Below are 25,798 nucleotides of genomic sequence, written 5' to 3'. Positions count from 1 at the left end.
GCATTCCCTTCCTGAATCAGCCCTCTCAGAATTTCCCATTTACCCATTGTTTGCTGAAAATTTTAACTTGAATGATGTATTGAAACCTAGTTGATAATTGAGCTTGTGGCATGGACCTTGAAATTGTTGGCTAAAAGTTCCACTTGCGAATATTCTCAACTGCTATTGTAATTGTAATTGTAATTGTTATTTTGAGAATAACATTACTTAAGACAATAATTAAACTTCAAGAAAAAAAGAAATTAATTGTGGATGCTTTACTTTGGTGAACCAAAGTTTTCAGTTTTGTGACATATTCTGATATTGTTGGGATTTTCTTTTTTAATTTTTGACCTTCTTTTTGAGTTTTTTTAGTCTTATAAAAAATGCATGTGTTATTTGCTATAGTGAACAACTGTTGATTCTTACATATTTTTATAATTTGTTTATCTATTAGTGTAAAGTTTTTTTGATAAGATGAAAGAATGTTGATTAAAGCTGACTTCAATGGTATTATTAGATTTGTTTTTCAAAGATAAATATTTTACTTTTGCTGGGATTTTTTAAGTTTGTAAGTTGTTATAATAGCTAATTCTAGTGCATTTCTACCTATTATAATTTTAATGCTTGAAATATTGAAATATTGAAAGTTTGTAACTTGGTATAATAGCTTATTCAGGAGCCAATTTCAATTCATTTTTTAGTCGTATTATTGATTAATCTTTTTCAGGTTATTATCTAGCATGTTTGAATTAATATATATATATATATATATATATATATATATATATATAGTATTCAATTTTGATTAAAGTAATAGATTCTTGAATTACATATTTATTAATCAATTGATACTTTTTGAGTGGCAGATTGAAGATTTCAATGGCAAGTCAAAGCCATAATCTAGCTCTTACTCCTAGTCATGCTGTTACACCTACTGGCATGTCGTCGTCATCACCGTCGCCAACTACACAACAAATTGCAATCTCCACCAATGAAAGCAAAGCTGTTTGTTCTAAAAAAAGAAAAAGCACTTCCACCGAGGTCTGAAGTTTGGAAACACTTTACTAGATTCGTCAATGATCAAGGTAAAAGTAAAGCTAGGTGTAATTATTGTAGTAGGAAACTTTTACTAGTACTAAATATAATGGACCGAGTGCATTAAAGAATCACATGAATTCTTGCAAAAAGTTTCTTGGTGCTAATGATTATACTTAAACTGAATTAGCTTTTTCATTGAGCAATTGGTCAGTAGGAACATGGAAATTTAGTCAAGAAGCCATTACCAAAGCTCTAGCTAAGATGATCATTAGAGATGAGTTACCTTTTATATATTTAGAAAGGGAAAGATTTAAGGAATTCATGCCAACTTCATGTCTTAAACTTATCGTGCCATCACATTAGATTGTTGCTAGAGATTGCTATAACTTTTGTGTTGATGGAAAAAACCATTTCAAGCATATATTGAGAACATCTTCCTTTAAAGTTTCTCTGACCATAGACACATGGACATCAATTCAAAGAGTGAATTATATGTGTCTTACGGCTTACTTTTTAAACAATGATTGAAAATTACACAAAATAATTTTAAACTTTTGTTTCGTTTATAGTCACAAAGTTAAGGCCATAGGGAAAATGATTGATAAGTATTTGCGTGATTGGGAGATTAGTAAGGTTTTCACTATTACTATTGATAATGTTAGTTCCAATGATCTTGCAATAGCACATATGAAGAAAAAATTGAACTTCATAAGAAATAATTTTTTAGAAAGTAAATTTCTACATATGAGATGCATTACACATATCCTTAATCTCTTTGTCATTTATAGATTGAAGGAAATGAATGATTCAATTGCTCATGTTAAAGGGGTAGTTAGATACGTTAAACAGTCACCTACTAGGTTAGCAAAGTTCAAAGAATGTGTTGAGTCTGCAATATTCAATCAAAGAATTTGTTGTGTTTGGATGTTAGAACTGGATGGAATTCCACTTACCTGATGTTGGAAACTGCTTCAAAGTTTGAAGCAGCTTTTAATTCATTTAAGGAAGTTGATCCTTGTTATAGAATTGATTTGTTGATGGGAGATGGGATACCTAAACATGAGGATTGGAAAAATTTTAGGAGGTTGAATATTTTCTAGAAACATTTTTATTCACTTACAGTAAAAGTTTCAAGTACTTCTTATGCCACAATAATTACTTTTTTTGATAATATTTGTGGTGTTTATTTCATTTTGAAAGACAGGCAAAGACATCTTGATGTTGAATTGCAAATAATGACAAAGAGAATGAAAAAGAAATTTGATAAGTATTAGGAAAATGTAGAAAAAAAATGAATAAGCTGCTTTATGTTGCCTTTATTCTCAATCCAAGGAAGAAATTTGTATTTGTGGAGTTTTGTTTAAGGAAAATGTATTCGAATGAGCAAGCTTCATTTCTTTATATGAGTTTGAAAAAAAAAAATGGAAGAGTTGCTTGCTGCATACCAAAAAAGTGTACAATCTCCTTTTTCTAAGAATGTTGGTGACAATAGCTAATCCCAAGCGAGTTAAATTTCATAAGTTACTGATGATATTGACTCTAGTGCCAGTGTTGCTCTTTTGAATGATTTAAGAGATGTAAGATTACAATTGGTGAGGAAAATGATAAATCAGAATTAGAGAGGTATTTGAGTTTAAATGAGCCTAATGCAGTCAATAGCGATAACTTTGATGTTCTCATTTGGAGGAAACTTAATAATCATAGGTACCCTACTCTTGCCCTACTAACTTATCATGTATTGGCGATTCCTCCATCCATAGTTGCTTCAAAATTAGTTTTTAGCACCGGTGGTTGTGTGCTGGATGCAAAAAGTTCTTTAACTCTTAAGATGATGCAAGCCTTTATTTGTACTCAAGATTAACTATGTGGATCTTCCTACTGTTTTAGTGACATTGAGAATAATTTGGTAGAGCTTAAGAAAATTGATGAAGGTAAGTATTTTATTTATATCATCATTTCATTTTTGTTGTTCAATTGTTAATGTGTTATTGCTTTATTTATTACTTTCTTTTTAAGGCTTATTTTTTGTTTTTATATATTTTAAAGTTGTCAAAGGTTGCAGTGGACCATGTACTTGATAACTTTTGAGGTAATGTACTAATGATATCTAATGTCTATTTGAATTTACAAAATATTTAACATGTTCTAACTTACTTTTTTTTAATTTATGAAAAAATTTATGAACATAAGGTTTATAAATTCTTAATTTAGTTTTTACCAAATGAATTAATAATCATTTGCCATTGTTATTTGAAGCTAATAATGTTTTTTTTATTTTTTTGTAACTTTTTAAGGTACAACCTGTGTTTAGGCTAAGTTGCTAATGACGTCAAGACTATATGTTTATGCTAAGTTGAATACTGTTATTGATTATTGTTGTTTGCTTAAGATTATTTTTGTTGTTTGTATCCATCTTTGAAGACTATTACTAATTTGTTGTTGTTTGTATAAGTATCCATCTAGCCATCTTATTTGTTAGAAGTTGCTTGATGAATTTGGATGGTTAGTGACCTATTTATAAGTTATGATTTGAGTTTTATGAATCTGTGTTCAATGTTTTAGAATGCTTTTGTTTGGTAATTGCTTGTTAACTGCAATGAACTCAAGCAAGCTTTCAGGCAGTAGAATGCCAAGTTTACGACTACTTTTATCAAGTATGGTTTCAAACAATCAAAGTCAGATTACTCTTTATTCACCATGACTACTGTAGATGAAAATTTGATGGCATTACTTGTCTATGTTGATGACATAGTCATAGGCAATACATCTAATCAATTAGTTAAAAGTGTTAAAAGGAGTTTTTGAGTTGACACTTTAAACTAAAAGACCTTGGCATAGTTAAATATTTTTTGGGATTAGAAATTGCAAGGTCAGTTAAAGGAATATCAGTTTGTCAATGAAAATATGCTCTGGATATGCTTGAAGAGTTTGGTTTACTAGGTACAAAACCAATATCAACACATATGGATTACAACCATAAACTGCAAAAGGCTACAAAAGAGAATAAATTGGCAGATCCTACCATTAATTGATAGTTGGTTGGGAGGCTTATATATCTGATAGTTACAAGGCTCAATGTGTGTTATGTTGTACAGGAATTATCTCAATTTATGGATAAGCCTTCAAACAAGCATTTATCTGCAGCATTTAGAGTTCTAAAGTACTTGAAGGGGGCAATAGGACAAGGTATTTTAATGCATTCACAGTCCAATCTACAAATTCATGCTTATTCTAATAGAAATTGGGCAGGTTGTCCCAACACTTGAAAGCCTGTTACTGGATATGCTTTGTTTCTTGGTGATTCTATGGTTAGTTGGAGATCTAAAATACAATCTGTTGTTGCTCGTAGCTTGGCTAAAGCTGAATATCGCTCCATGACAGCAACATCTTGTGAAATCATACGGCTGAAATCCTTGTTAACAAACTTTGGTATTTGTCATAATGATGCAATGAAAATGTATTGTGACAATTAATCAGCCATTCATATTAGTAAAAATCTTGTGTTTCATGAGCGGTTGAAACACATCGAATTGGATTGTCACTTTGTTAGAAAGAAAATACTTATAGGATTAATTGAACTAATATATGTATCAACTAAAACTTAACTTGCAGATTTTTTACTAAAGCTTTGCAACCAAAGGTCTTTCATAGACACTTTAGCAAGATGAATGTGCATAACATACACAGTTCATCTTGAGGGGTATTAGACTGGAAGATTAAACTGAAGAAACAACAGCTTAAGCTTGAAGATTAAACTAAAGAAACAGCAGCTAAAGCCTTCATGAAGATTGAATGATAAAAGTCATGTGCATACTAGGTGGTTATTTATGGTAAACTGTAAATAATTATTTAACGTTTACTTCATTTCTTTACTTTTTATCATTGTGGTAATAGGTTAGTTAGCTTAGTTCTTTCAATCACTTAGCTAGCTGTTAGATTTTGCTTTACTCTTACAGACTTCTGTAAATAACTGCCTTGTAATTAGTTTTGAGGTTAATGGAATAATAACAAATTCCTCTCCAACACTTCATGTTTTCTCCATTATTTCTTCTTTAAGCTTCTCGATTAACAAAGTTTCGATAATCTGAACTTTTGCAACATCAACATGAATGGATTTTGTAATAAAATCATAGAATTCATTTGACTTTATTGATCAAGTTCCAACAGAGCCACTTCACCATCTTCACTAAGTTGAAAAATCTACTTCTTTTCATCTTTTTTGGGTATTTTAATCGACTTCTTGGGATGTTTAACAGGTTGAAGTCAAAAAGGGAATTTGATTTTTTTTTGTACTATCTTTTTGTTTAAAATCTAAATCTTATATATTAAAACCTATAAAAAACAGTTAATCATGTTTCAACCAAAAATATAAATAAAAAATCATTTGTTTAGTAATTGGTAGGATAAAGCTTGAAAAATGTATCGTATGTGTATCATGCAATATGCATTTGATACTTGCTTAAAGCGATATAATATATCGATGTGTATCGTTTTTCATTAGTATCATAACAGATCATATGATATTGATAACTATATATTAAGATACAAGTTCGGGTAATAATTCAAAAATTTAATCGGGTATTTATGAATTCAAAATATCCTATCAAATAATAGTATTTAGGTTTAGATACCTGAAAAATAATGCCCTTGACATCCCTAAAATACTGTCTAATTCCTAAATAAATCTAAAGATCAATATATACAACCAATACAAATATATGAACATGAATTTTCTAATATTCTTTTAAAGCTTGGATATAATTTAACTACATACTAAAACAATGCAAGAAAATCCTCAATTGTCCAGAAAATAAATAAATCAGAAAGTTTGACCAAAGACATCAAATTTTTCATCTTGAAATTGATATTATTTTCATGTTCCTCCATTATTTTTGTATCCCTATTTTTCGCAAGTATTTTTCAGACAATTTAAAACATCATCAGGACACAAATGACCTAATACGTTACACTTTTAACATTACCTATGAATAATTTTATGACAACTCAACATAATTATTCCTCCCATAAAATAAAAGGTAATTTGTTTTGCTTTCAGTTATTCTTACCTTGAATAGGATATGAATTAGCTAATAACTTAATTGGTATGTACTAGTACAACTTTTTAACATTCTTTTTACTCCTCTCTAAACCACTACAAAAAGGAGAATGTGCGAGAGCTTATGAGTGTATTAAGTGAAAACTCCCCTCCTTCTCTGTCTCATCCCTTCCTTTGCCACTAATTCATACTTTTCTATCAACTTTTTGGTGCTGATTTGTGGGCATTTTCTCAGGTATCAACACGTTAATCTGCATTGCTTTACTTTTTATTTTTTATTTTTTTAAATCAAAGTTCCTTCTGAATCAGATCTAGTAAGCAGTGACTACCCCTTTGTTGCTTTTATAAGTATTAATTAATTAATTAATATAATGAATAATAGGTTGGCTTTCATTTCACTCAAAAGCCTTTTCAACTCATCAGGCACGTTGTTTCTCAGCTCTTAACCTTCCCTTTCACCAGAAGCACACTAAACTTTTTGGGGAATTTGTCTAATGACATGTTCTTTAAGTAGGAAAAAAAAGTAATTTGTTGAATAGCTGTAACTAGTTAAAAAGCACCATATGCATACGCTTTTGACTTATTATGGAACATGGGTTTTGCTTAAAAAACTAAGTACTATTTTCATTTGGGAAGAAAAACTGGTCTAAAACAATTGGATTATTCAAGAAAAAGAAGATAGTATGACTTCAAGGAAGACATATACCTTGAACCCTATCCTCCAAACCAATCTAAGCATTGTTATGTACCAAGACACAAAAGAAAAACTGTACGCATTTTCTTCTTTTGGTCCATAAGCAATTTGGAAAACGCGTAGAGAGCAGCTGTAGTGTCAAAGTCAAGCCATTTGCCCATTTGTATCCTGTCAGAACATTGATACTTAAAAAAAAAACAACTAGTTCTTTAGCAAAACTGATTAATGATTATAATGGACTTTAATGAAATGGGTTTTATTCAAAAAATTTAAAAAAAAACAAAAAAACAAAAACAAAATTCCAATACCACTATTGTAATTTGTAAAGGGCTTTTTCAGTTATTTTAACACCAAGCATGATAAAAATGAAAGTTGTACATGAGTTTCCTTTGTTTGTTACTGACAGGTGTTGTTTTGGAAACGTGTTGAACGTTCCAGTTCTGCTTTTTAAATCTGACTTTGCTTTGCTTCGTGAAAGGAACATATTAGATCTAAGTTTTTAACATAGGTTTTGGGTTATTTAAGGAGGTCTTGCTTCTCTTTTATCTATGGTAGTACAATAGTTCTGGCCCCATCATCGATATATCCCTCTCTCCTGCTTAATTTCTCTGAGTGCTTGGTTTTTTCAGTGTACAGGGAAAAAAATTAAGGTACCTTTGAGTCCTTTTATATATGTTCTTCATCATATATTCTTTGGTTTTGTTTTCCTCTAGTAGACTTGATTGAGCGTTATGTTGAAGGAAAGTTGCTCTTGTCAGTTCTGAATAATTTTTCCTCTTCTAATTTTGTCGGTAAGAGATTCCTCAGTACATGGCTGAAGTAGTTGCTTCTTCATTTCAAGCTATGTAAACACTCTTGGCTGCACATTCCATTGAGAACAAGCAAGAATTCTGATTCTTTAGCATTGCATGCATTTGTTTCGGTGGTTATCGGTTACCCTTTTTCCGATTCCGCTTTGCACTTTTTTGCTGCAGCTACATGTTAGCATCTGCTGCAAAGATCCTGCTAAACTGTCAGCTATTTGTAGACTAGCTATGTGGTAAAGGTATAGGATAAAAACCCCAAACCGTTTCACACATTCCAAGATTAAGCAATTCTGGTATATAATGATGAAAATCAGACATCATATGGTAAACCACATCCTTTTTCTGCAAAGCAAAATATAATCAAAGGAATGGTTGTGGGCAGAAGCTTTAGCTGATATATATTCTATGTTCCCATTTTGCTTATTGAATTTCTTCTGCAAAGATAGCTGTTTAGGACTTTATGGTGACGTTGATATGTATAATATGTTGGTAGTTTAGAATAATATTGGTGCATCTGTTTATTTCACGTAAGAAAAGAAAATTTTGTTCAAGTAATTTTGATGTACCGAGTACTTGATATTGGTGAAAAACTATTCTACGTTTTCATAGATCATAAATTATATTAAAATAAATTGTGCAAAATTATGTTTGTTCATCAAGTGTGGAGTTGTGTTTGTTTGGCAAGAAAAGTTATATTTATATATTTACCAAGAGTTGTATTATGAAAAGACGTGGTTTCCATCAAGTATATAAAGAATTGTTGCTGTAAAACCATATTCATTAACTTTGCTTCAAAGTGTTTCGAGGCTTTGTTGTATTTTGGAGGTTTAAGGGAAGTGATCTAAACGCTTGAAAGACGTATTGATATCTTAACCTTATTTTCTTCTTGTTTTTATTCTTTATTTTCTTACATGATACCTAACCATTCCCTTCTTCCGGGTTCTAAATAACAGCAGAAAATGGTGAAGATTTGTTGCATTGGAGCTGGATATGTTGGTGGTCCTACAATGGCAGTTATTGCACTGAAGTGCCCCTCCATTGAAGTGGCGGTTGTTGACATCTCTGTTTCTCGAATCTCGGCCTGGAATAGTGACCAGCTCCCTATCTATGAGCCAGGTCTTGATGAGGTGGTCAAGGAGTGCAGGGGAAAGAACCTCTTCTTTAGCACTGACATTGAAAAGCATGTCTCTGAAGCAGACATAATCTTTGTTTCTGTGAACACACCGACAAAAACCCGAGGCCTTGGGGCTGGCAAAGCTGCAGACCTTACATATTGGGAGAGTGCAGCCAGGATGATTGCTGATGTATCAAAATCCAACAAAATTGTTGTTGAGAAGTCAACCGTCCCAGTGAAAACAGCTGAGGCAATTGAAAAAATCCTTACGCACAATAGCAAGGGCATCAAGTACCAAATTCTATCAAATCCAGAATTCCTTGCGGAGGGTACTGCAATTCAGGACCTATTTAAACCAGACAGGGTTCTCATTGGAGGCAGGGAAACCCCTGAAGGCCAAAAGGCAATTCAAGCGCTGAAAGATGTTTATGCTCATTGGGTGCCTGAGGACAGAATCATTACAACCAATCTCTGGTCAGCTGAGCTCTCAAAGCTTGCAGCCAATGCTTTCTTGGCTCAGAGGATTTCTTCGGTTAATGCAATGTCAGCTCTCTGTGAGGCTACAGGGGCAGATGTTTCACAAGTTTCCCATGCTGTTGGAAAGGACTCGAGAATTGGACCTAAGTTCCTCAATGCCAGTGTTGGTTTTGGTGGATCCTGCTTTCAAAAGGATATACTCAACTTGGTCTATATATGTGAATGCAATGGGCTACCTGAAGTTGCCAACTACTGGAAGCAAGTTATTAAGGTGAATGACTACCAGAAGAACCGCTTCGTGAACCGGATTGTATCTTCAATGTTCAACACAGTTTCAGGCAAGAAAATTGCTATCCTCGGATTTGCCTTCAAGAAGGATACAGGTGACACCCGGGAGACTCCGGCAATTGACGTGTGCAAAGGCCTGCTAGGTGATAACGCACGCTTGAGCATATATGATCCGCAGGTTACTGAGGACCAGATCCAAAGGGACCTTTCCATGAACAAGTTCGATTGGGATCATCCCATTCATCTCCAGCCAATGAGCCCCACTGCAGTGAAGCAGGTCAGCGTAGCATGGGATGCTTATGAAGCAACCAAGGATGCTCACTGTTTGTGCATTCTTACCGAGTGGGACGAATTCAAGACCCTTGATTACCAAAGAATTTTTGACAACATGCGAAAGCCTGCATTTGTGTTCGATGGGCGTAACGTGGTGAACGTCGACAACTTGAGGGAGAAGGGTTTCATCGTGTACTCCATCGGAAAGCCGCTCGACCCTTGGCTCAAGGACATGCCTGCTGTGGCATAAGAAGATCTCCGGGCCTAGAGCTTAGAGCTAAACTTTGGGAGGACGCATTTTAGTTCTTACAAAATTTTAAGACCGAGTTTCTTACTTCTAGCTGTTTACATTATAGCAAATTTTGTTGTCAGTGGAACTCGATATAATGTCTACTGTCTTAAACTGGCCGCTATAAGAATAAATCGATAATGTTTCATTTACTTCATTACAAAAACTTTCTTATTTGTCTTCTGCCACAGCCGCAATACAAGAAACAGGGTTGTTAAATTTTACCATGTGCAATCTGTACTGTGGTTATTTGCCTAAGAACCGTACTAACTTGGAGCCAAATATTGTCGGCCACCGACAGTAATAGTACCAGGCATTTTGCATGTGTTCCGATCAGATCGCTATAGAACCTGGCTGAAAATCTATAACATGTCAAATCGGAGCATAAAATTAGGTAGCACGTGGAAGACCAAAATGTACTGGAGTTAGCTGAATACTGGCTTTTGAGGAAGACCCAACAACCAGGCAGGATTCAAATGCACGCACTTGTAGATCCAAACGCCAACTCTAACCCACCAAGATGGTCGCAGCGGGCAAAAACTAAAACAAAAAATTGACTTGGGTTGCTGAAATCTAGTACTCTGGCAGTCGGTACTCCATGGAACCTCCACCAAAGAAACATGTCATTTGACTCTTTTATCCTGAAAAAGGAATTTCCTATTATGGTTGAGTCATACAACAGAATGATTTTTACAATACGATTTCAGTGTGTCTTAACTATGATAACTTAATCAAAGTGCGTACACTAAATCGAACAAAATTGTATTTACAGTTGTCCTCGCCTTATCCCCTTGGTTGTAAACCAAGTTGTTCTTTTTCTATACGGAAGCAATCATATGCCCCTCTCAAACCAAAAGAAGCCACCGGTTACTCTGCTGCACGCCCCTGTCCCTTTGGCATTTTCTTTGATCCAGCTGCCACAGAGAATACAATTCAGCTATTTATGCATTCTAGACACTAAACATAATGTTATGCAACAAATCAAGTATCCATTTATAGATAGTGATCATGCAACAAACAGCAGACATGTCAAGTTATCCGCCACGTCCACTGACTGCTGTAGAATTCCTTATAAGCAATTTTCTCACAGTATCAGTGCCATATCTTCAAATTCTTATTCAAGAAATGAAAATATTACTAGAAAACAAAGATGGTTCCTTGCCATTAAAATGAAATGGAGAGATGACATAGAATACAAAATAACAGTTACATGTGGAATTTAGCATTTAAACTAGGATTTAAGACTAAGCTTATAAATACCTATGTTATTTTAATTTCATGTAGCTTTTGAGAATTTCCAACATCATTGCTCTTGTGATTGTGTGATGTTAACATCCTTAGATGTGACTACTACGGAACCCTAGGTGTGAACTCTGGGAGGAGTTTCATTATTACTAGAGATTTAATAACCAATAAACTTATATACAGCTAAAAGATTACCTATAGCGTAGTGCTAATCAATTAGAGGCTTCAACAACATTAATCATGATGAAACATGACAGCATAGTGCTAATCAATTATAGGCCTCAACAACATTAATCATGATGAAACATAACAGCATAGTGCTAATCAATTATAGGCCTCAACAACATTAACATGATGAAACATAACAGCATAGTGCTAATCAATTATAGGCCTCAACAACATTAATCATGATTAAACATAACACCAGAATGCGCTTCATGTGTAGAATGATAAAACTGAGTGTTCTGACTAAGAGAAAAAAAAAAGAGGGGGAATTGGGTTGGGGGGGGGGGAAGGATTGGAGAGAGAGAACATACAATCCTCAACATCCTTCATCTGGTAATAATGTGGGGCTATTTCCACCAACCAATCTGGCTTCAGTTCAGTTACCTGCAATTGAAGCCCCAGTTTTTAGCATTGGTTACGACACATACTAACAAAGCCCCAACACAAAATCATTTTTATATTTCAAGGGGAAGAAGAACAATTACCTGTCTCATATATTCCTTGGTAGTAAGAACCAATTCATGATACACAACCCATCTTGGGAGCACCTGAGGACAGTAAAAAAGTTCGTAAACAGTGCAGAACATTACAATACTTGGATATCCATAGGGGGCATCACCAAACTGATCCACCCCCACCCCCCAGAGGAGAGGATAAAGAAATAACAGCAAAACAAACACAACCCTCCTTAAGAGAGAGAGAGAGAGAAATGGACAAGCAGTTTTGCTGACAGAACTGAGGGTCCAGGACACGCTGGCTTATGCAATTGCACGCTTGTCAAACTGCATGTGGATGAAATAATGACTCAATGGACAACAGACAAACCCAATTTAGTGGCTATATTAATTTTTTTACAGACTGGATTATAAACCTAAGGTGATCAAATTTTTCCACCCATATTTGCAAAATTTTAACTTACGTGACCAAATAGATTAAGAAATTAAATTAACACAACTGCTGAATTTACTTGCTTTGTTCACTTTGAAATTTCAAGCAAGAAAATACAAGTAAATACAGGTCCTCCCAGCATAAGCCGCAGGTAGAAAATAAAATAAACACTAGAATCACCCACTAACATATTCACTGCTCTAGACAACAGTATAAAAAAGCAACTCATCCTTTGTAGTAATCACACAAAATTTAAAAGCATTCACAGAAGCAATCATATTAATCATGGACTATATTGGACAGCTAATCCCATTAAACATAATTATAGAAATAACTAATTGGTAATAAGCTTACTTGTGCCAACCCTGAGCTTGGATGTATATAGACAGTCTGTGGATGCTTCACAGTCCGATAAGAACCATTTTTCTGCAACCTTGCCGAATGAGGGAAAAATCCTGAAAGAATGCATTGAACTTTAGCAGTCAACAGCAAGAGCACTTCCACTTCGAAGATGTGGCAAACAATATATCCTTGCAAACTTACCAGATGTTATGGCCTTTTTTATAGCCTCTAAATCATTTAAATTGGATGTTAGTTCAATTTCAACTCTCTCCAAAAGACCTTCTAATTGGTCCCTAATGTCTCTGGCACGCTTCATGCTCCTGACCTAAAAAATTGAAATCACAAATAACAAGACCATTTCAATTTTTAAGTTATCAACAAATAGCAAACAAAGCAACATCCAAAAAGCCAGGAAACATCATGCTGTCATTTGTAACAGTTGTGACCAAACAGATACTTACATAAATTCAAATATTCATTTTAAAAATCAGTAACTGAAAGAAATCTTAAAGTAAAAATATTCTATATGAAGTTCAATCAAAAGCACAACCACTTAAGTAATCCACACAACAAGAAAATCAAGGTAATTAGTGTTATACCTGAATATAATTTTCATAACACCATTGTGTTGAGTAATTTGTTTCCCTCCAAGAATTGTAAACCTAGATAATAACAACAATGAAGAGGGTCACCATACCTCTTTTGAAAAATAACTTGAACCATAAAATCAGACTTAATCTACAATCCAATGCTTAAATAGATGTAAGAAACAGAGAGGAAGGTGGGAGAGAAGGAAGGCAATCTGAAAAGTTTAACTATACGGACAGTTAAACTACAGTCTAAATACAACTGCTCAATTTAACCTTTTATATGAGACATAACAAGATTGATCAGCATATGTTTATCAAGTCAGCAAAATGCGAGAGCTTGAGTGTAAGGTAAGGAGCTACATTCTGTATAAACAAATATTTATTCTTTGAAAAACCAACCTTCATTAAAGCAATATGGTCACCCACATTCCCAGTATGAAAATTCATCCTTGCATTGTCAGCATGAACTTGTTTGTCCTTCGGACGGTAAAAGATTGAATTCCCCACAGAAAGCATGGCAGAAATGGAAATAACCTCATCTGAACACTTGTACTTGTCTGAAGCAACTATCATTTTTGATAGCATAGGATCAAGAGGGAACTCTGCCATTCGTCTACCAACTTTTGTCAACTCCCCAAGTTTATTTAATGCACTCAGTGCAAAGAGAAGTTCCAATGCTTTCAGTAGAGCCTCAGCTGGTGGTGGATCCATAAAATCAAAATTTATCAAGTCATGAATTCCAAGACTCTTCAAAGAAAGAACAACACTGGCAAGATTGGTCCGTTGTATCTCTGGTGGTGTATTGTCATCCAATTCAGTATAATAATTGTAGGCAGTGTACAACCGAAAACACTTTCCTGGGCCCGTTCGCCCAGACCGACCAGCACGTTGATTAGCTGAAGCTTTAGAGATGGGAGTTACCAGCAAAGACTCCATCCCAGTCCTTGGATTATAAGATTTCATCTTGCAAAAACCTGGATCAATGACATACTTAATCCCATCAATGGTTAATGATGTTTCTGCAATATTTGTTGCCAGGACTACTTTGCGTGCAGCTTCAGGAGTAGGTTCAAATATTTTGGCTTGAAGTTCAGTTGGAAGGTTGGCATATATAGGGCAGATTATAAGTTCTGCAATTTTTGTCCCAAAGCCTTTTATTCTATGCTTCAAAATTTCTTCCGCCGTCTCAATTTCTTCTTGACCAGTGAGAAAAACCAAAATATCTCCAGGTGACTGTGACACATGGATTTGAAGTACAGTAACAATTGCAGCATCCAAGTAATCAGCTTCCGGCGCTTTTGTGTAGTGTATCTCAACAGGATACCTTCTCCCAGGAATTTTGAAAATTGGAGCAGAATCGAAAAAATCACTGAACTTCTCCGCATCAAGTGTTGCGCTTGAAATAAGTAATTTAATATCCTTTCTAAACCGTGCTATATCCTATCAAAAGCACAAACAATCAGACAAATATCCAGTACACTGAACATGAAGTGACTGATTCTACTTTTTGATACGTATGAGACCTACAATCTGAACATCAAGCTATCATCAGATAACAAAGCTAAGGAACTCTTATCATAGATCAACCAAAAAAATGGCTCATGATTTTAGGAGATCCTTGAGGGAGTCCAACTTACATAATATCATGCAGGAATTAAATAGCACTTGGAATTTAGTTAATGAAGTAATATGCCAACAAATGCAAGGAAGTTCAACTTAAGGATCTCTACTTGCCTTCACCAATCCGAAAAGAATATCAGTTGACACAGTTCTTTCATGAGCCTCATCCACCATTATCACACTAAGAAAAATAAGCACAGAATGAGCAAAGCAGTGCAACTTGTTCAATTAAATTTGATGTCGGTATAAAACATAACTCACCTGTAGCTTGCAAGATCAGGTTCACCAAGCAATTCTCGCAACAGCATTCCGTCTGTCATATATTTCAACACAGTCTTTTCTGACGTGCAATCTTCAAAACGGATAGAATAACCAACCTGAAAAGAGATAAGGATGTTAACAAAATCCAGTCAGGAGTAGTTCCAAACACAACGGAATCACTAGAATACTTCCAAAAAAGTCTATAGTTAGACCTAAAGTAATTTGCAATTTCAATCAAGATAATTTCCTTTATTCTAAATGTCAAAAAACACAGCTTAGATTGAATACTGAAAAAACAAACAACGCCAGGATGTTCCTGATACTATGTAGCATAGCTACGCACTAGTATTCAAGTTATGCAAGCATATGTCAATAAAAGGACTTGAAAATCACAGAACTATTCAAGCTTAGAGATGCATCATCTTCCACTTGCTTACAATAACTTATACATCACAAAGAAAGTGCAACTGAATGATCTGAGTACATCAAATAAAGATAGCAACCTCATGCCCAAGTTTGACACCCATTTCCTGAGAAACTCGAGCAGCAACACTCATAGCAGCAACTCTTCGAGGCTGTGTACAACCAACCTGTGCAAAAAGAGAAAGATAAAAAAAGATAATTAATGTTAATCCTTGTCAAACTCTTGCCACTCTTTTTCCACCTTTTTTTTTATAGATTTCTTAGATACTCCATCTATAAGCTGGCCCAACAGAATATTTTGTAGTAGCTGGTCTCCTAGAATAAGTTAAATAATCATTCAAATCCCTTTTATCTTCATGATAAATAATGTCACTGATTAAAAAAGAAGAAAGGAGAAAAGAAGCCCACTGCAAAGTTCAAGACCTTCGATGATTAAGTTCAGAAAAGCATACACAGAACGGAAAGATAATTGGCAGAGTGCTTCAAATCTATACCACATATAAATGAGGCTCTAGGAGTGTAAAACCTTTGTGAACACAATATCGCCCTTTTGTTTTATTAAAATAACTTGAAATAGAGTCCCCATGGTATTACGCCAACAAATTTTATAAGAAAATGACAAATCTTAAAAATTAAAAATTTAATCTGAAAATTATTAGCTGGACAAAGTAACAAATATTGAAAAATATTCATAATTAATAAACATCTTATTTTACTTTACAAAGCCACAAATACTATTATTCTTCATAAAATAATTTAGAATAAATAATATGAAGTCCTCATAAAATAATTAACAATAAATAACACGAATTAGATTCAAATTGCACATCAAATGAGCTAGTCATGTTAAAAGAGAAACTATTTTCAAACAGGAAAAGATTATACATTTTACTTGGTGCCACCCTCAAACAAAACTTAGCAAAAATAGCATTTTTTATTGGCTATTGCTTCTCAACAATCCATTTCGACTTTAGTAAATATAAAATATGCAAATTTGAAATCTTTGCAAATTATAGATAGTTCTATCATAATCACACCACACCATAATATATGCTACTAAGCAAAGCAATACCTTCCCGTGTTTGGTGTAACCAGCTTCATGAAGATATTGTGGTATCTGTGTGGTCTTTCCTGAACCAGTTTCTCCCACAATAACAAGAACCTAAAAGTTAAACAAAATAGAATCCTGTGAACAAGCCACATCTTACATCATATATGAAGGCTTATGCATTCCAGTGCAAATCTACAGCATACATGCATCTCGAGTCAATTTATACATCTCTCCATAACATAAATATCGATTGAAGACTGAATGAAACTAGAGTGGTAAATTAAACTATAATGGATATATCTACATATTTGACAAAATATGTAAAACTAAAGAATTTCAAGGACCGCTTAACAAGTCAACATAACAGATGATTAAGGGGAAAAAGAAACTCTAAAGCACAGAAGAAAAGACAACAGTGACAAGTGAAGAAATTAATCCCCACTGAAACATTAGATTACTACTAAGAAAAGATGGAAACCTGAAAATCTTCAACAGCTTTAAGTAGATCATCTCGGTATGGATAAATTGGCAAAGTTTTTCTGTCCTCCTGAATGATGAAAAAGTAATGGTAGGTAAGATTCACAATAAAACCATAAAATGTTGTATCATTTAGATCTAAGATATAGATAATTGAGGGCAGCCAGAAAAGAAAATATTGTACACAATATGGCAAACTTTTAGTATTTCTTAAGTGTTCCATAAAAAATTTAAAAAAAAAAATCATTTCCCAAGCACCCGTGGGCCGTCTTGTTAAATGCAAAGCCTGAAAAGATATACAATTTTCTCTGCAGGATCACCAAAAGAAAGAAGGAAAAAGATATTCCTGCTATGATGGATTTGCTAGAGAGAAAGGGAACCACTCTGAATAATTTCAATACGGCATAGATCCATTTATCCCAGTCTAACTTCATGACTTTGAAAAAACAAATGCAAACAAAATTATAGGCGATACTAGGCATGTTATAAAATTCAGTCAACCAGTCTAGAGACAACTGAGCCAAAGCATAAAATGTAAAACTTCTTAATGTCAAACATTATATTTCTACTAATTCTCCTCCACTATGTATAATGTTTTGCCTTCTAACTGACATTTTATCATTTTTTTTAAATTACTACACCTCCAATATATATCCCAAGAGCATACCACACATTCTTACTGGCAAATTATTATATAGAGGAAAAATTGTAACCTGTAGTTTCTCCAATTCTGATTTTGCCTTGGATGTCTCAGGTGACTCAGTTGGCAGGTCATTATCAAACTGCAAAGAAGAAAAAGACACTCAGATGAAAGTTTTATTACACATACCACTCAAGTGTTAATGGAGATAAATACCTTGTCACCATCCATCACTGATGCCTTGATAAACTCAATCTGATCCTCGAACACAAATCTGAACAGGACATTCAGAATAAACAAGTTTACATCAAAATAAAAGAAGATACATAAAGATTATGATCTCTAACTATTTCACGTAACATCAACCACACAAACACGAGAACATTACATAGAAAAACCTAACAAATAAAACAAGATGATGTGAAAAGAGAGGAGCAGGATGGGAAGCTATAGGCTGGAGACCACATAAATTTTGTCAACGAAATGAGATATCAAACTTACTGATAGTCATCAGCTGTTTGCTTCTTATTTTTGGAGCCAAATTTCAATGTAGCCTTGCCTGAAAGATAATGACTTCTGAATTAGACACAGCAAAAACAACCAGAATCTTACTTATGAGATGCACTACCATAAGATTGACAACAACTTACCAATTTGATGCTCTTCCCAAGCCTCTTGTTCTGCAAATGGATTCATTTTATCCCCAGCAGTAGGGTCTCTATAAGGAATACATAGCAGACAATATGTCAACTGATAAAAGTCATGCCTCGAAGATGCTAAAGCAATATGCTAGTTCAGCTTAGCAAAGTTTTCCAAGGAAATGGAATTTCCAACAAAATGTAAGAGCTGATTTGTTCAACTTAGGGTGGTGGTATTGGCCATACGGCTCACTTCTTTGTATCCCCTCATTGATGGTTTAAAGCAAACTTTCGTTCCAACTGACCTGTAACGCTGAAGAGCCACAGCAAATCTCTTCTCCTGATCAACAACCCCTTCCTGATCATAAGCTTCTGGCATTTTGTACTGCACTCCACAAGGATTTATAGGAAAATATATCAGAGTAGAGAAAGATCATGCTGAAGTATGATAAGAAAGATCAAATATAAATTTAACATTACCCTTTACAGACACTCTATAAGACCTAAACACACATACACACAGATCACAGCACATTTAATAATATCTGTTTCTCTTTATTTACAGGATTAGTTGGCACAAGAAAATAAACACTTTACTCAAATCAAAGCAGGCTGCATAACCAATATATTTAACAATTCTATGACACAGTAAAACTTGATTCATCTGAGATATAAGAGGATGTATGTCAAAACAAAGAAAAAAATTTCTCCTTTAATATCATCAATGTTCTTCCATTATGCTCCAGCAGTCGCCAGTCAAACTAGTGAAAAAGTGTGATTTTGATTACTAAATATGGCAATGATGAAAATATTGCACCGTCTTAAGCGTGCTGGTTCAACTCATACAGAAGCCAGTTTATGTGACTATGCTATAGGGAGTATCAATTCCAGATCACCATTCACAGAGGAACAAAACACAATTCATACCATTTCCATTAACATTTAAGGTAGTAGCATTGGAAGGTTACAACTATTTGAATAACATTTCATACAACAAACAGCCAATATAAAAGGTTTAAACACATACAACATCCAATGACAACCTCAAGTAAGCTAACAATTGATCTACTAATAAAAGTGATGAAAGCACCCAATAGCACACTAGACAATTAAGCGTAATAAAAAATACCAAAAGGACCTGCTTATTTCTACATTACCTCACCCATATTTTCATCCTCTTCTGTCCGCTTCTTCACAAGCTCATATATTTCCTTTTTGTAGCTGCAAGATATATAAATATCATACCACTTAGTACTAAACCATAAAAACGTAAATTGCAATTTCCGTGCATAAAAATAAAGCAACAGCCTCTGGTTTTTATGTATACCACTTTAACTAAATAACCTAATTGCTTATAATATTCCTAACCTAATCCACATGGCCTTATTTAGTCATGATGCTTTAAAGGAGACAATGAAAAGAAATGTGGCCCCAGCCAATGAAACAAATATGTTACCTTAACTCATGATATTCTGCTTCAGTAAGCTTCACATCATCAAAAAGGTATTGCTCATCTTCTATTTCGTCCCTGAATTACACATGAAAAATAGAAGAAAATGATGCTTAAGGAACTTTTGAAAATAATTTTGCAAGATTATTAGACCTATTAAGTCTGCCTCCCTAACTTAGGCCCAAAAAAAAAACCCAAAATAGCACAACATTAAGCCACAGTTATAGCAATATGTGGTTCAGAATACCTGAGTTCCTCAAGCTTCTTCTGCTCCCTCTTTTTTAAGTACTCTTGTCTTGAAACTTTTCTGAATCAAAATCAACAAAAAGAGAATGTATCACCTCCCAGTATGCATCAGGAATACCACATAAAGGTGGGAATGTCTTACGCGAGGCCAACAATATATGATTGAAATAGATCATACTCAAGACAGCAAAAAGGGAAAAAAAAAATTATACTGCATTATAGATAGCTAGATCCATCAAGGGGTGGATGGAGACATACATACACTAATAGCTCTGGTTGTGGTGATAGTTGAAAAGCAGCTCTTTACATCTTATTTTGGCCAGAATTTTTATGTCATATTTTATCATTGAAAACTGCAACAAGGGAATCACAATTCCATCTTCACTGTTACATTAAGAGTAGAAAATTCAAGGGAGAAGATACATATATATATATATATAGAGCTTGAAAAGGTGATATTAATAATTTGAACATGTTATTTAGACCCAAGATTCATTTAAGAAAATTCTGTAGAACAAAAAGCTGATGAGGAATCTTCAAGACAACTATTAACAAATACCAAGCAGCTATAAGCACTTCACAGCATAAATAGAAGAGGGTACATGCAGAAATTCTCAACAGAGGCTTAATCATAATTGACAAAACACAAGGTAATGAAATGAGGCAGAATATACAAGGGCAGACCTTAAACTATTAATGTCATCTTCCTTGAAAGCTTTAGATCTTCGAATGGCCTCCTCTGTTGCACAATAACCAAAAAAAATCAGAATCAACAAAATGCATCATGTAGACAGTGCATAATAAATCTAAAAATGAAATGCCATACCTTCCTCCTTTCGGGAAAGCTTTGGATCCATTAACTGTTGACAATAACATCAAAAGGGAGACATCAGTAACATGAAAGACAAAAGAAAACATTTGCAAAGCACAAACATACGCCACCCTCCCCATCCCCAAGACAGACTCACAAAGGACTACAAACGAAACCATGTACTTTTCATAAATTACTCCCAAAATAATAATTAGCTCACATTGAAGTCCCAGTACAACTCTTAAAATGTCTATATATATGATTACATCCAATCATGTTGAAAACAAGTTTTCAAATGCATATAATTGACCCATAAGAAGCCATATTCCAACTTCTAAAACATGTATAGAATATCATACACGTACACTGAAATGCATGCTTATAATTACATCAAATTCTAGTGCCAATGACACTCACATATCCAAAACTCTGAAAATGGATGCTTCATAAATATTTAATTTGGGGGGAATACAAAACTTATATTAAGCCCTAAGCCAAAGCTCATTTAACTCCTTTGCATGAACATAGCTATAAAAGAACAAAGGAAGGATATGTGCACTTTGAATAAAGCAAGATGCTTTTAACGACAAGGTTAAACCCAGAACAAAAATAAAATTCCAAAGTAGACTGCCTATTAATAATATGAAAATACAAAACTATCAATCTCACCTTCCTAGTGGCTGCAGCATCACGTTCTCTAATATTTCTCTCTAAATCCTCCCTCTCTCTTTGATCACGCAACCTTTCTTCCTCTGACTGCATAATAAAAGATATATAATCCATATATAGATCAAATAGCAGGCGAAAAAGGAAATACAAATATCAGAAATAATACAGGCATGCATTACAGAATGTAAGCAGAAGTAAAAAAATTGACCAAAGAATACAACAGAATGCACTTGTTCTTTCAGAAAAACATAAAATTAGCATAGTTGCTGTTGATATAACTAATAGAACTCTCTAGCTAGTGAATGAACAAAACTTAAGTATCTTCAAAAGTTCTTGGTAAAGCTGTCTTCTGAAAAGCAGGGTTCCCAAAAGGATTTCTCTTCTTCACTAAAACATATAATAGAAAGTGGTCACGATAGCATACCTCTGAACCATCATCCTCATCTTGAGAAGTCCGCCTTTTAACTCGTCTCTCTTCTTCTACATGTGTGATCACCTGCAGTGTCGCATCCAGTCAAAACAAATACAAAATGTCATTAGAAGAAGCATCAAATAGCAGCTTACCATAAGAAACAAAAACTGAACTAGGATATAAACACTATGCCTCATCATCCTCATCTTCTTCGCTTCCAATCTTCTTCCTGAATCGTTTCTTATGTTTATCTGCTTTTCTGGCCTCAGAAATGGGCTCACTGGAAGAATGGTGATGAACACTTGAACTGGTACCAGTGTCATCTTCATTGTCATCAGCATCTAAAATTGCATAAGTCTTTTGCTTCCTAGCCAAGATAGCAGCTTCCCTTTCTTGTTTCTGGTAAAGCTGATGATAAGAAGAATAACAGCAGATAAAATTTGTTAGAAGCGTGATTGCAATAAATAAATATTACAGTTGCAAAAAGAAAGGAAAGAAGATAAGACTATCGCCAAACATTTAAGTCTATGCGTATGGCAAGTATAAAACAATAACTCACATTTTCGCCAGATATTTTACGAGGAACTCTACTGAAGATTTCTTGAGCAAATAAACGGGTCTCACTTGATGATGGTAAGCCACATTCTTCTAGCCGGCCCAGTAGATCAGTAGGTGATGCTGCTTGCTTAGCTGCAACAATAGCAATAATTTACTAAATATACCATATTTGTTACTGTCTATTTTAGATTTCTTTCAACAAATGGCAGCATGTATGTATATATAAAAGGTTAAGGTGACTGACCTAGTCCGATAATATACTGAACAAGTGTAGGCTGGGAATAGTCAAGCAACGACATTAACTTATCAGAGACCCAAGTCTTCAAATTACTCTCACTCCCCATTTTCGCTGCAAGGAACAATGTAATAAAGAATCATGCCAATGCCAAGCTACTTATTCAATACTCGTTAAAAGATACTATAAAGTTAAGAATGAACTTGAAAATCTATCACTTAACCTGACAGTTATAAACTGAAATCAAACACATTTATATCATAGAATCTAGCTTCACATATACAGTATGGCAGGGATATGTTGGTAAAAATATAATTTCCACAAATTAATGTTAATAAGATTGAAGATTATTCTATTGTCCAAAGCTTATATTTTCACCAACTCATAAATATTAAAAAAGAAGAAAACCTTAAATGACAATTCCTTTCATTCTTTTAATAAAATTGAGTCTTAGACCATGCTTTGGAAAGTTCAAATTCCAGTCACAATTTGAATAATAATAACAATTGTAAGTTCAAAATGAAGGGAAAAGAATTAAAATTAAACTACTTCCTTCCAAAACTCTGTTCTCACTTACTCTAGGGAATCTAAGTATCAAGGTAACTAGTGCTTTCTCCCGCACTACGCTGACTTTTAAAAAATAAACACAAAACAATTAGTCCAATATTTTGTACTTAGGGTCCGTTTGGTAACCGGAAAATGACTTGCTGGAGGAAAATTTTTTTTCTGTAAAATGTTTTACAGAAAAATTTAATATTTTCTATCGTTTGGATAAACTGTTGAAAACATTTTTTGTTGTTTGGATCATTTTATAAAAAATATTTTCCACCATGGTGGTGTTATTTAGGTGTTAAAATAATAAATAGGAGTTAATTACAAAACAATATTGATATTTGATTTTCACTTATTTGGGATCAAAATTAAGAATGGAAATGAAAATGGACAAAATCAATAATGATATTTCCCAAAGCATTTAACTACATATCTGTAATGAAAATAAACTCTAATTTTCAAAAAAATTTCCATCTTATCACTTTTTTATTATAATTATAAACATATAAATATTCATCAATTGTGTACGATATNTTCTAAAGCATTTAACCACATATTGTAATGATAGTAAGCATTAATTTTCAAAAAAATTCCATCTTATCACTTTTTTATTATAATTATAAACATATAAATATTCATCAATTGTGTAAGAAATCCAAAACCTATACTTATAAATATGTATTCATTAAATGACGATCATTGAAATATTTTTTATTATAATTATTAGTAAGATTTAAGCCTGTTATAAATATTCATCAAATGATGATCATTGAAATATTTTTAATTATAATTATTAGTAAGATTTATTCCATTTATAAATAAAAAAATTTAATTGTATTGAATGGTTTCATTAATTTTTTTAAATTTTAATAGTGTTGTATAATTTAAATATTAATATTTTAATTAATTTTTTTAAGTTAAAATATTAATATTTTTATTTTTTAATATTTTTTAAGTTAAATATTAATATTTTTATTTTTTTAATATTTTAAGTTAAATATTAATATTCATCAAACCTATACGCCTAAACTTAGTATAAAAGTGTTTTTGTTGCTCTCTGGAAAATATCTTCCGCCCGTTGAAGGGCGTAAGACATTTTCCATGGTTAATCTATTGACTTGTAAAATGTTTTACGTCTTAAATTAATTTTCCGTCTTCCAAACAAGCATAAGTCCTAAAAACGTTTTTCAGAAAATATTTTTCTGCAAAACAAAAGGACCTTTAGCAATTTTTGTTAAACTATTCTAAATTATATAAAATTCAAGAAAAGAGAAAGGTAAATAAAGGAGAAATATGAACTATGCAAAACAAATCACTTTTTCTATTTTATTTCTTTTTATAATCTCTTTCATATATATTTTAAATTCACCAATTTGCATACCATACAACGCAAAACAAACTCTCAATGTCTGCATATTGAGAGTGAAACAGCAAGCCAAAAATCACATTGCAAAACTCACAATTCCCAAGGTGGTACAGTTATTTCAGTTTCCGAACATCCCTAAGTTGACCAAAGCAGAAACCATACAATGCAAACCCAAATCTCATCTTTGCAGAACCAAAAACCTAGGGATCAAACCCCAGTTGAGCGGTTAATGGAAACCCCCTTAAACAAAGCCGAATTGAATAAAGCAAAGAACAAATCAAAACCCTAAACTTAGAATTACTAAACTAACAAGAAACAACAGCGTGTTTTCAGCCGGAACAGCAAAAACCATAAATAAAATCACCGCAGCAATCAAAACCCCAAGGCAAATTGACGTTTAAGGAAAACACATAAACTTGGGAATTGGAAAATTGAAGTTTAAGGAAAGAGATCAGTGGAGTTGGTAGGATAGAAATGAGAACATAGCAGGAACTGCAAGGAAAATAAGCAGAATGAAGAGCGAAAAAGAAGCTCCAAAGTAATGAAAAACGGTTAAAAGATCGATTGAGGGCTGACCTTTGACAACTTTTTTAACTAATTGCAGAAAAAACGAGTGCCACTCAGTTGTTGGTTGGTTGGAGTTGGGTTGTTCGCAGCCTCGATTCTTTCCGGCTCCCTCTCTATTTTTATTTCCTTTTTATATATAATCTGTGTGTTTATTTAGAGTCAACTCTGTCTCTTCCCAGTTCCCAACAGCTCCACTCCTCTCCTCCGCTGACCCCGGTACCGGTGTCGGACTCTCTGCCTCCCGCCCTTCTTTCCCCTCTCAACCCTAACCCCTTTCTGTCTCCACTCTCCTCTCCCTTCTCTCTCCTCAGTTTGTTAATGCAACTTCCTCGAATATGTCCAAAATAACCTCAGAAACTTAAAAAAGTCCATCCGGGTCCTATTAGTCAACTGATGCCTAAGTTATTTCAATAATCAATAATTCAGTGTTTTACAAAAAAAATTTTGCCAAAATATTTATAAGTCCCTGTTCATACATTTTGATCAATTTAATTTTTATATTCAAAATCAAAATA

General features: G+C 33.6%; 2 protein-coding genes across 7 annotated transcripts; one reads left to right on the top strand and one right to left on the bottom strand.

Moving 5' to 3' along the window:
* LOC18604792 (UDP-glucose 6-dehydrogenase 1) lies at positions 7,308–10,174 on the top strand. Of its 3 annotated transcripts, none has more exons than XM_018117834.1 (2): positions 7,308–7,420; positions 8,533–10,174. In XM_018117834.1, exon 2 carries the CDS (start codon positions 8,536–8,538, stop codon positions 9,976–9,978), a length of 1,443 nt encoding a protein of 480 aa, XP_017973323.1. In that variant the 5' UTR covers positions 7,308–7,420; positions 8,533–8,535; the 3' UTR covers positions 9,979–10,174. The 3 variants fall into 3 exon arrangements, with proteins under 3 accessions (XP_017973323.1, XP_007037510.2, XP_017973322.1); XM_007037448.2 differs by having other exon boundaries at positions 7,309–7,420; positions 8,530–10,174; XM_018117833.1 differs by lacking the exon at positions 7,308–7,420 and adding an exon at positions 7,459–7,561 and having other exon boundaries at positions 8,530–10,174.
* On the bottom strand, positions 10,142–25,584 carry LOC18604791 (pre-mRNA-splicing factor ATP-dependent RNA helicase DEAH1). Of its 4 annotated transcripts, none has more exons than XR_001927186.1 (29): positions 25,293–25,584; positions 22,808–22,912; positions 22,565–22,695; positions 22,198–22,413; positions 22,018–22,089; positions 21,594–21,680; positions 20,940–20,973; positions 20,798–20,852; positions 20,115–20,174; positions 19,874–19,945; positions 19,575–19,638; positions 18,723–18,802; positions 18,430–18,497; positions 18,281–18,338; positions 17,996–18,053; positions 17,853–17,921; positions 17,141–17,209; positions 16,684–16,773; positions 15,692–15,778; positions 15,189–15,304; positions 15,042–15,108; positions 13,707–14,747; positions 13,317–13,379; positions 12,919–13,042; positions 12,730–12,830; positions 11,973–12,035; positions 11,799–11,871; positions 10,800–10,931; positions 10,142–10,658 (listed from the first exon to the last, which is right to left on the bottom strand). XR_001927186.1 is itself a non-coding variant. In XM_007037444.2 (28 exons), the coding sequence occupies exons 2-28, from the start codon at positions 22,905–22,907 to the stop codon at positions 10,885–10,887; spliced, it is 3,165 nt and encodes a 1,054-aa protein (XP_007037506.2). In that variant the 5' UTR covers positions 22,908–22,912; positions 25,293–25,584; the 3' UTR covers positions 10,660–10,884. The 4 variants fall into 4 exon arrangements, 2 of the variants coding, with proteins under 2 accessions (XP_007037506.2, XP_017973321.1); XR_001927185.1 differs by having other exon boundaries at positions 10,388–10,658; positions 10,788–10,931; XM_007037444.2 differs by lacking the exon at positions 10,142–10,658 and having other exon boundaries at positions 10,660–10,931.

The sequence above is a fragment of the Theobroma cacao genome, chromosome 3, assembly GCF_000208745.1.
Source record: "Theobroma cacao cultivar B97-61/B2 chromosome 3, Criollo_cocoa_genome_V2, whole genome shotgun sequence".
NCBI lineage: Eukaryota > Viridiplantae > Streptophyta > Magnoliopsida > Malvales > Malvaceae > Theobroma > Theobroma cacao.
This window is presented reverse-complemented; position numbering and strand designations above follow the sequence as displayed.

What these genes read in the sequence shown, in the direction of transcription:
- LOC18604792 (XM_018117834.1), top strand. Translation starts at nt 8,536, where the DNA reads ATGGTGAAGATTTGTTGCATTGGAGCTGGATATGTTGGTGGTCCTACA.
- LOC18604791 (XM_007037444.2), bottom strand. Translation starts at nt 22,907, where the DNA reads ATGGGGAGTGAGAGTAATTTGAAGACTTGGGTCTCTGATAAGTTAATG. An exon ending in ATGAGGATGATGGTTCAGAG is followed by an intron (nt 21,681 to 22,017) that starts GTATGCTATCGT and finishes TTTATTATGCAG; the next exon opens with TCAGAGGAAGAAAGGTTGCG. An exon ending in AAAAAAGGCCATAACATCTG is followed by an intron (nt 12,831 to 12,918) that starts GTAAGTTTGCAA and finishes GCATTCTTTCAG; the next exon opens with GATTTTTCCCTCATTCGGCA.